Source organism: Lactuca virosa, chromosome 5, assembly GCF_052849685.1.
Source record: "Lactuca virosa cultivar CGN04683 chromosome 5, Lactuca_virosa_CGN04683_v6, whole genome shotgun sequence".
In the NCBI taxonomy this organism is placed as follows: domain Eukaryota; kingdom Viridiplantae; phylum Streptophyta; class Magnoliopsida; order Asterales; family Asteraceae; genus Lactuca; species Lactuca virosa.
In genome coordinates this window covers 361,507,558-361,518,273 of record NC_136430.1, presented here as the reverse complement: position 1 = coordinate 361,518,273, position 10,716 = coordinate 361,507,558, and the positions used below count along the sequence as shown (strand labels likewise).

General features: G+C 33.9%; 1 protein-coding gene and 1 long non-coding RNA gene across 2 annotated transcripts; both read left to right on the top strand.

The window, feature by feature from the left end:
• Positions 1–1,212: 1,212 nt before the first annotated feature.
• LOC145113528 (uncharacterized) lies at positions 1,213–5,279 on the top strand. The gene is made up of 9 exons (XM_079049600.1): positions 1,213–1,345; positions 1,510–1,666; positions 1,903–2,002; positions 3,935–4,207; positions 4,321–4,410; positions 4,602–4,688; positions 4,755–4,817; positions 4,878–5,036; positions 5,108–5,279. The coding sequence occupies exons 1-8, from the start codon at positions 1,213–1,215 to the stop codon at positions 4,887–4,889; spliced, it is 915 nt and encodes a 304-aa protein (XP_078905726.1). The 3' UTR covers positions 4,890–5,036; positions 5,108–5,279.
• A 1,601-nt stretch (positions 5,280–6,880) lies between these two features.
• LOC145117177 (uncharacterized) lies at positions 6,881–9,117 on the top strand. The gene is made up of 3 exons (XR_013712536.1): positions 6,881–7,135; positions 7,485–7,592; positions 8,371–9,117. It is a non-coding gene; the product is annotated as an uncharacterized LOC145117177 (long non-coding RNA).
• The last annotated feature ends 1,599 nt before the right edge of the window (positions 9,118–10,716 follow it).

Genomic DNA, 10,716 nt, shown 5'->3' with positions numbered 1-10,716 from the left:
TTATTCCATACAAAATAAAATATAAAAAATAAAAAATGCTACAAAATTTCAAAGCGTTTTCACGTATTTGTGTCAAGATTTTTATATTTTCTTTAATTTATCATTTTCACCTCTTCAATTTTTTTCCAATATTCTTCCAAATCTACAAGAAAATTAAAAAAAATTTGATTAATGCAAGAACATTCACAAAAAACATATGTATAAATCATGTAAGATTCACTTATGATTATTTCATGTAAGATTCACATGTGATTATATCTTTTAAGATTCACTTGTGATTTACATTTGAATCACTTGTAATTCATATGTGATTCACTTGTGATTTACATGTGAATTACATGTTATTCATATGTGAATTACATGTGAATCATGTAATTCATATGTGATTCACTTGTGATTTACATGTGAATCACATGTGATTTACATGTGAATCATGTAATTCATATGTGATTCACTTGTGATTTACATGTGATTTATATGTGAATCTCATGTGATTTACATGTGAATCATGTAATTCATATGTGATTCACTTGTGATTTACATGTGAATCACATGAGATTTACATGTGAATCACATGTTATTTACATGTTAATCACTATAATAAACAACTTATATATACAAAAATAAAATTACTTATATAATCTTTAATAATATTTTAATGTTTTTAAATAATTTCAAACTTCAATTAGATTCTTCTTTTTATTTTCCAAAAATAACAAAAATATTAGTTACACTAATTGAAATACATAAATGTAGTCATGTATCTTTATTTGACTAAAAGTTTAGTTTCAAAAATAACTTTTTTATGTTTTCTAATTACCTTCCTCATTCCATTCCTTTGTGATTCCATTCCATCATATATACCAAACACTAATAAGTAAGTTTTATTAAAAAAAAGATACCTTTGACGATCATAATCCCGAGCACGTTCCCTTGAGCGTGATCTGGGTCATTCTCATTCTACTGTATGTAAAGACTAAATCATAATCTCATTCTATACAGATTAGAGATAACACTTGAATTGAAAACTGAATGGAAAGAAAAACTTACGAAAGATGAGAGATGTCTAAAGGGTGAATTGAGCGCATCCTGAGTTGTTCATTGTTGCATGTGTAATCATAGAAAGGAGAAAATGCAAAGTAATCAAAGACAAGATTGCGGTCAAGTGGGTATGTGTTTAACCATAATTGATCCCTGAAGCATATCCCGGTCATGTCTGTCTCTGGTGGAAGCGGAGCTGTTGGAGCATTTCCATCTCCAGGTCCTAAGTTTGGTGGCAACATGGGTGTAGCCGTCATTTCAACTCCAAGCTTTATTAATGGACTTACACTCTACTCTACTGCAAGTATAACATAAAGAATATCAACACATATATGATAATTATTAACTTGAAAACCATTACACCCTAGAGTAAGAGCTTCAGACATATATGTTCAGTAAGATCATTTCAAGGAGGTAAACAAACATGTGAGAGAAGATATGACTATTAATCCTACCTTGATCAAACAGAACTACATATGGACAAAACATCAAACACCTTCTGGCCATTCCAGAAAAAACAAATTGAATTCGTCACCAACAGTTCAACATCAGCAAATCCTGAGGAAAACGATGATAACCACCATATCAGTTACTTCAGTTGGATTCATCAACAAGAATTTGAATTGTTTATGAAATGAGTTGAGGTGGATATAAGTGATTAATTAGATAGCCTTCACATCTCACTCTCACCCTCACCCTCGTATGGTAACCAAAACATACTAAATTAAAGCAGATGTTGGAATAACCGAGATCAAAATATAAAAGCAACATGAAACATTAGAATCTAACCGTACACCGATGATTGATCTCGACGATTACAAGGTCACAGGAGCTGATAAAAAATTTGATTTCAAATTTCAGGCATACAGGGACATCAGAGATAACTGTTTCTGAGAAAACATCTCGTCGGAACCCTAGAACAACTTTCACCTCCATCTCCTTTCGATCTTCAACACATCAAGTGAAATTTGATATTGAATCCATAAGGTGACAGACTCATGACCGATGTCAAGCACTGGAAGGGTGGAGGCAATGATAAATTAAGGATCTAGAGAATCAGGAGAGCAGATGAGATGGGTCCAGATATGGAAGTGGTGAGGAAACATCGTATAAGAACATAAACGATGAGGTGAGGCGACGATGTAAGGAGATCTCTCACCGCAAGCAACATCGGGGTCATCAATTCTATCGGAATTTGGTCGTGATTAGAAGGCAGGGTAGAGGGAGAAAGGGAGAGATCGTTGAAGATCTACAAGTGTGACATTGGTTTTTAAGAGAGAGAAAGAGTTTGGATGTATTTCAATGCCGATAACACCCCGGTCTCTTTTTTTTCACAGTTATTTACAAAGCTGCCATTAGAAATCACATCCTTCCATTTTTTTAATCTAATGGTCTAAAATTAGTTCTCGGGTTCTCGGGAAACTATAGGTTCTCAAATGATCCTTCCTATATATATATATATATATATATATATATATATATATATATATATATATATATATATATATATAAAGAATAGTTTTTATATTTTGATCCATAGTTTAGATACTTCTTCAACATCATCATCACCATGTCTCACAACAACACAACTCGTTTTTTTAAGCTATCAGATTTCGATTAAAAACCGAATTGGCTTTTACAATATATGTTTACGGGTGGTGCTAAAAAAACTCATATACTCTAATAAATGAAAGTTTCTTTGCCAAATGTCACACTCTTATTTAATTTGCCAAATGTCATTTTATGGTTATTTTGAATTAATTTTTTTTCTACCTGTCATTTTATGAGTTTTTCTATTTTATTAAATTTCATATAATATTTTAATGTAATATTTACAATAAATATAATAATAAATGGATATCAATTTCATTAATGAATTTACCTTTTAATTTCAAAATTCACAAATTAAAGTTCATTAATTTCTTTTGTTTATTTATTTAAATTTAAAAGATAAAAAAATTTCAATAATAATAATTCATTATTTTTCTTATTTTCTTATAAATTCAAAGTTCTCAAATATTTTGATTTTTATATTTAAACTTTTTTTCTTTTAAATTAACTGATGTACTACATAGGTCTCACAATTAGTTGATATAAAAATAAAGATATAAGTAATTCTTTTTGTTTAAAAAAAATACACAAATTGGATTATACTATAAACGATTATTGGATTTAATAACTTATGTTTTTTCAAATTTTTAACAATTTTCGAATTACATAACTTATGATTTTTCACATTTCGGATGAATCTATAACCGTTTTCAAATTAAATAGCCTAAATTGTAAAAAGAAAGTTACGGATTTGGATGATCCGATTTTTTAAAAACTGGTTTCAGATAAACGAAAAAGACGTTAAAAAGTTATGACTAACTAATATAAATAAACAAAACATAAAAAAATTAAAAATTAATAATAATTAACAAACAAAAAGTCAAAAGAAAAAACAAATAAAAAAACAAAAATAAATATATATTTGAATAAGCCCTAAAAAAACAAAAGATTTTTAAATTAGAAAAATAAAAGATTTGTTAAGCATTGACATGAGCATATACTCATCCTAATTTTTTAGAACCGAAACTGCAACAGAGGGTTCTTGGTATATTGGAATCGGAATCGTGTCTGAATCAAAAATAAAAATGAAAAAATCGGAAAAATATCTAATTTAATAGGAAATGCAATCTAAATAAAAAAATAAATTTAAAGTAAATTAAATGATAAGTTGAATTTAAATACTTTAAATAAGTGATTTAATAAAAAATATTAATAATTATAAGCCAAATTACAACAAAAATAATAAAAAACGAAACATTAGATAGATTTGAGAAGGGTTTGGTTTTTATAAAAAATGAGGGTTTTTTCTTTAAAAAAACTTTTTTTTTCTTCACGTAACTAGCAACACCGTTTAACGACGGCGTTTAAACGCGATTTACAACTTTTCCCTCCCTACCCTCCCCTTCCCCCTATATTTGAAACTAATTTCCCAGAAACCGCCATTGAAAGGTCAGATAACCGCCATCAGATCCAGAGAACAATGAAAATTACCGACGCCAATAACAAGGCCGATGAAACCGTCGATGAACAGAAACAAGCTGAAGTTGCTGTGGACGGTGAATCCAATCAGCAGAAGAAAATGCAGCAGAAATCCACAGAGAAGGAGATGTTTAGGGTACAAAACTCAAATCATTATTCAAATCATCTTCATACTTTTATTTAACATCGATTTTGTTGCTGTGAATCTTATATTCATTATTCTGATTCGAGTTATCATGTTATATTTAGAAAAATGAGGACAAATCAAATGTTGTGATGAAAATCTGGAATCAACTGAGTAAAGGATCTCAGAAACCAAAGGACGATGACTTGTCTAAGGTAACGATCCAACTTGAAAATTATCTCTCCATTTGAACTTTACTGATTGTATTTTCATGTTAATGTCAAACAATGAAGAAGGAGAGCCCTGAGGAGATTTACAGAAGAAGAATAGATGTAGAAACAACTTCGCTATACCTTATAACTTATTATATTTGATATTGAGTTCTCATTTTGAATTATGTTAACAGGATGAAGAAGAAGCAAATCCTCTGCAGAAGATGCTTCATGAAATGAGTAAATCCTGGAAGAAGGACCAGAACAAGGACCAGAACAAGGTACCGAACTTCCGCTAATTTTGTGTATTTAAACAGAGTCTAAATTTTGTTTGATTGTTATGTCAGAATCCACTGGAGATCTTCATAGATGGCTTCTCGAGGAAGATTTTTCCACCGAAAGCAGAGAAGGTAAGTAGATTCTGATTGATTTTGTAATTTACAGATCTAATTTCAACACCTATGTCACAGAAAGAGAAATAAGTGGAAGAAGAAGAGAAACAAGTGGAAGAAGAAGAGGTGGAGGAGAAAAATGAGAAGAATCGTGTGGATGCCTCCTTAGAAAGTCGCCAAAGGCTTGAGCAACTGTCTAAAACCTTACGTCAACCTCTGAATGTTCCCAAGCTAGAGGTGATTGGTGAAAACTAGCTATCATTTAGATATGTATTCTGCTGGATTTTAATGTAAATTCATACTTGCAGGCTCAGCATAAGGAACCTATTGCCGCCATTGTCAAGAAACAGAAAAAGAAGGATGGAGAAGAAAACCAGGGTGATGAAGAAGAGAATCCAGATGATGAAGAGTGATTTACTGAAGTTGGTGAGGATGATTTGATTGATTGATTGTTTTACCTTTTTGTTTAGAATAAAAAACTTATAGTACATTCATAAAATAGATGTCATTTGAAACATAGATATCATTTGAAACACAAATATTAAATGGAACTCTCGTTTTAACACTTTCAATTTTAAAAAAACAAAATATTATGTTTCATACCTTTATGATAGGTTTGTTAATTTTTAGGCAAAAATATCGATTTTTTAGAAAAAATGAGAGGAGATTGCATGCCACATTGGACCACCTCTGATTTCATGCATAAATGTGTTGTACCTTTGATTTTACATGTGCAGTAGTGATATGGTTTGCTCATACAAGTCATGCATTAGTGACTTATATCCTAATAATACATTTTTTTTTGCCTTTTTTCTAATAAATTTAAGAACCAAAATCATTATTAAATCACAATATAAGGGCCAAAACGGCAAACAGAGTACTTTTGAGACCAAAACTGGAAAAGGTGCTAATCTCGGAGACCAAAAATTGTAATTTACTCTAAAATCATTTCTTTGCAAAGATGTTATTTATGGAGATGTTTTTGCATGAGAAGAATTGCAAGATGATGGATTACAAACTTTATTTTTACTAAAAGGAATATTCCTATTGTAAAGAACAAGGATAATATACTATATACATTATAAAACAACTAATAATTACGATAATTTGATTAATTTTGTTAAATTCAATAAGTGTTACCATGAGTGCAACTTAGGCACATACAAGCCAATGAATTGGAACATAACATATTAACTGCTTCTAAATGTCATAAATTCACAACAAAAGGACGAAGGGCATTAAAAAAATCAAACATCTTCCTTAGAAAATCAACATTGTTTTCCTTTTAAGCACTAATGGGTGAGAAAATACTTGTTTTGGAAGCCTTAAAGTTTTAGATTTCATACCAACATACAACCTTTGGCTACGTTTGGCTAGTCTTCTGCAAGCATAACAAATTATAAAATAAGTTATATCCTGTTTTGGAAACCAATATATAACCTTTACATACTTTCTATTTTCATACCTCATCAAAAAAAAAAAAAAAAAAATCAAACCATATACTTGTACTATCACAGTCACAGAGGAGCGTGATAAACATGTCTAGTGCCTTTTGTCGATAGCAAGTTGCTACTCATGAACACTTATTTTTTAGTTTGCATGCTCTATATAGAAAACGAAAAGCCAATGTAACATTCCGTTTAAAATCAATTAAATAAATAGTAAACTCAAAAGCCCCGAGATGTAATCTTTGTTATTATTTTATATAATGGTAGCCAAAATCAATAATATTTAGCGGGGTGTTGGTTTCGGGGGAACCAAATGATATAATTTTGGATTTTGGGGGTTAAAAGCGTAAGTATTGGATTTAATTTGAAAAGGATTTCAGAAGTCAGGGTGTGTTTGGTAATTAATGGACTTAAATTGAAAGGATTTGAAGGCTTAGGGGGCTGATTGGTAATTTCGGGACCTATTATGAAAGGACTTTTGGAGACAGGGGCTAAAGGGGTAAATTCCAGGCCTAAATTGAAAAAGATCTTGGGAGGAGGGACTGAAGTTGGCAAATGGCACACATGTTTGAAATGAGACACAGGATTAACTCCCGTATCCCTTCCCCCTCGTTTCCCTTGCACGAACCCTAACCCTACGTCGCTATACCACTAGCCGCCATCACCATGTGTAGCATTTTCAGCCGCCACCATGAGAAGCTCCAAGACCGCCGCATGCCACCTCGCTGTGGAACACCACCACCCTAGCTCTGCTGCCGGAGACGTCGTGGCAGTTAGATGAACCATCGAGAACCGTCGGAGTCATCGTAAACACCTGGAGAGACCGCCGAGACGAAGGAGGAAGCTGTGAACGTCGGGATATGGACCGTGCACGACGGAAGGCTCTCGGTAAGGACAATCGCCACCCCTCTATCCTTTTTCTTCGTTTTTCTGTGAACCGGCATCGTGAACGCCGACTGTGGCCGCCGGTGGCCTTAGGTCGCTTCTGGTCGTCGTCTGCTACCCAAGGTGGCTGAGTTGGAGGTGTTCACGTGTTTAGTTTGTATGTGTGAGGGTGTGCGTGGGTTTGCTCGACTGGAAACCAAGGAAGGCCCGCCACCACTACCGTGAGGTGGTGGCTGCCACCCACTGCCGTATTCTACCACCTTTTGCTGCCACCAACCACCATGGGGAGGGTGGTTGGGTGTTTATGAACTTATTTCTTGGGTTAATGTTATATAGATCTTTGCTTGGCCAGGAAAAAACGAAGAGAACTCGTCACCGCCACCTACTGCCGCCGTTCCGCCACCTGTTGTCGTCGTTCCGTTACTGCTAGCCACCATCTCGGGTGGCTGTAGACTTTCGGGTGCGTTTAGATTGATGTTTGGAGTGCTTTTGGTGTTGTGTTGGCCCAAGAACATGACCACCACCACCGTGAGGTGGTGGCTGCCGCCGTGAACCACCGCCAACCACCACTGCCCGAGGTGGTAGTGGGTGGTACCCGACTAGATTAGACTTTAACTAATGTAAAAATTAAACTATTAGATTAATTGGGTTTTGATTTGGTTGAAAACTCTAATTAGGGTTTAGAAACCCTAATTTTGGGAATATATATTTTGGATTTGTCGGGACCCGCGTAGGACCATTGGTTTGGAACTTTGAACTATGCCCGATTAAGTTGGTCTAGTGGAGTAATGGACTTAATTGACTAAGTCCTTAATGGATTAAGTCCTTAATGGATTAAGTCCTTAATGGGTTAAGTAGGAACACTTAACCCTAATCGTCATTTTATGTGAAAAACCCTAATTGGGTTTTGGGTTCTTATTGGGCCATTTATTAGACTAAGCTAATGTGGGCCTTTGTGGGCCAATTGGGAACATATTTATGGACTAAGGAAATTATTAGGCTTTAGGGTAAGACCCATTGGAAAGGCTTGGGCCCAATTTGGAAAATTGGGCCATAAGTGGGCCATACGTTGGGCCTTGGTTGATTATTGGGCTTTTGGGCCTTCAGAGTGTGACTTTGGGCCTTGGTTGTGAACCAAGCTAGGTTAGGGGTAAAATGGCCCATTTACCCCAAGTGTAGACTTATGGTTATGTATTGGAACCCAATTATTAATTGGGTGTCGTTTTGATGATTGACAGTTCGGGAAACTGTCAACCAGCAGTTAGAGTTTTATCCGCGGGACTTCAGCAGTGCCAGGTGAGTCTCCTCAACATACCAATGGGTCTAAGGCACCAAGGCCGGCCGATTCAGTTCGTTGCAGTGTTTATTGTAGATTCACTACTGATATGTCTGGTATGCATGTATATGTGGTATGCTAGTGATTATGTGGTATGCTATTGACTATGTGATATGTGGTATGCTAGTTGTCTTTGTGATACTTGCATGGAAGACCATGGGGGAGCCCATGGCACCCAAATGTAAGACCATGTGGAGAGCCCATGGATTTCCTATTAAAGACCATGGGGGGAGCCCATGGCACTTGGATGTATGACCATGTGGAGAGCCCATGGTTTTCCTATTGAAGACCATGGGGGAGCCCATGGCACTTAGGTGTAAGACCATGTGGGGAGCCCATGACATCCTAGAGTAAGACCCTGGGGGGAGCCAACGACATCCATATATGTTTATATGCATGGTTATGTGATTGATATGGATATGTGATTGATATGGTTTATGTAGCTGCTATAGCTGATGTGGATTATGTGGATTGTGGGGGGTATGCTCTGGGGAACTCACTAAGCTTCGTGCTTACAATTTTGTTTATTGTTTCATTTATCATCGGTTTGGAAAGGAAGGTCCCAGATTGATCGCAGTGCACACACCCATGTTTTCCGCATTGAATGATTTTGGAATGAACTCTGATAAATGTTTTAATTAACGATGTGTTGGATGTTTGGAATAAATGATATCTATGTTTTGACTATATTAAAAATGAAATTTTTACCCTTGATTTTTAGGTCGTTACAGCCAATATGTTCCAAAATTTTAAAATGCAAGAACAATATTTGATAAGAAATAAGCCAAACAGTTGATGTTCCAAATCGTGAAAAAATACCATACTTATGTCTTCTACTAAAAGAATGCAAGATAAAAACCTAAAATACGCATTAACATGGATCACATGTAATTACATAAAAGATGGATTGAGATACTTATAGCACCTTATAGATTCAGACACGTAAGCGATAGATACAATTAATATTCGAGACAACAAATTGGGTGTGTATTCAAATAAAATCATTGATTATTACCTTCTTGCTGGTAAAGAAAAAACATCTATTGTGCAAAACAGTTGATCAAACAATTCATCAACCACATGGTAATCACAAATTGAAGCAATTCATGGAACACTTGATAAGAACAAAAATTCTCATGGTAATTTTATCAAACACCTAGAGTGCAATATGCAGTATGTAAGGTAAAAAGGAGAAGCGTCATGTTATTTTTAAAGGTTATCTAATACAAAACTCAAGATTTTGCATATAACCCTAATTTCAATAAACAAAACAAATAAAGCATCATCGTATTAAAAAAAAGCCGCATATCAATATGAACAGTTAAACAGTAAGATAAAAATTGAAATCGAATATGTAAAATACACTTATAGGATGGAGTTATCGATAACCCTTTTACACTCATGTATCAGATTTTTAGTAGTCAGCTTGTAAGCTTGAAATCAGATTTTGAAAGAAGAGGAGCATTCAAGTCTCATATTTTTAGAAGAGAACAAAAAGCTATGGTAGGGTTTGAATTTTCAGTTTGATTATATGGAGACCGGAGAGTACGGAATTATATTTTGGAGAGGGTTTAAATTTTCAATTTGGTTTTACGGAAAGGATTAGAATCCCTGATTTCTTGATGTCTTGTTTAATTTAATTAGTAGAGTTCAAAGCGTAGCTAAAATGAAGGAGCGTAAAAGAGCAGGAAATGAAAAAGGTAGGGGAATATGGGCCTGCCACGTGGCAAATAGGTGTAGAAAATTTGACATTTGGGATCTTAATGATTCTTTTATTAGAAGAGAATATTGAACTTCCATGAAGATAAGAATATGTTATAAATTTAATAGTTCTATTTTTCCCGTTCGATTCCTCATAACTCTATTCCACGAAAATATATTAATTCAAAATTATCGGTTATTAATATCAACATTTGTATCCCTAAACATGAGCAATTAAACTTTAAATTAGCAGCCGAATTTTGTACATTTCAGTTTTAATTGTCTTTATTCCTAAACATCATCAATTAAATTTTAAATATATGCTTTCATACCAAAAATACCTCCAATCGGATATAACTATAATTTTAATTTTGCCTTCGATTTTGAATTTTCTATGATGTAGAAATATCTTCAAACTATATCATGTCCCTGAAAATAAGAAAAGAAAATTGTCTATTATACCATCATACTTTGCTTTCTTCATATTACAACACATTAGAGTAATTCACACTTTAACAGGGACCAAAAATTCCACTTTTCTATTATT

Bases quoted from the DNA above. Each gene is read 5' to 3' on its own strand.
- LOC145113528 (XM_079049600.1), top strand. From the start codon at position 1,213: ATGTCTGTCTCTGGTGGAAGCGGAGCTGTTGGAGCATTTCCATCTCCA. The intron at 1,346-1,509 runs GTATAACATAAA...TTGATCAAACAG, and splicing joins TACACTCTACTCTACTGCAA to AACTACATATGGACAAAACA. The intron at 4,689-4,754 runs GTACCGAACTTC...TTGTTATGTCAG, and splicing joins AGAACAAGGACCAGAACAAG to AATCCACTGGAGATCTTCAT.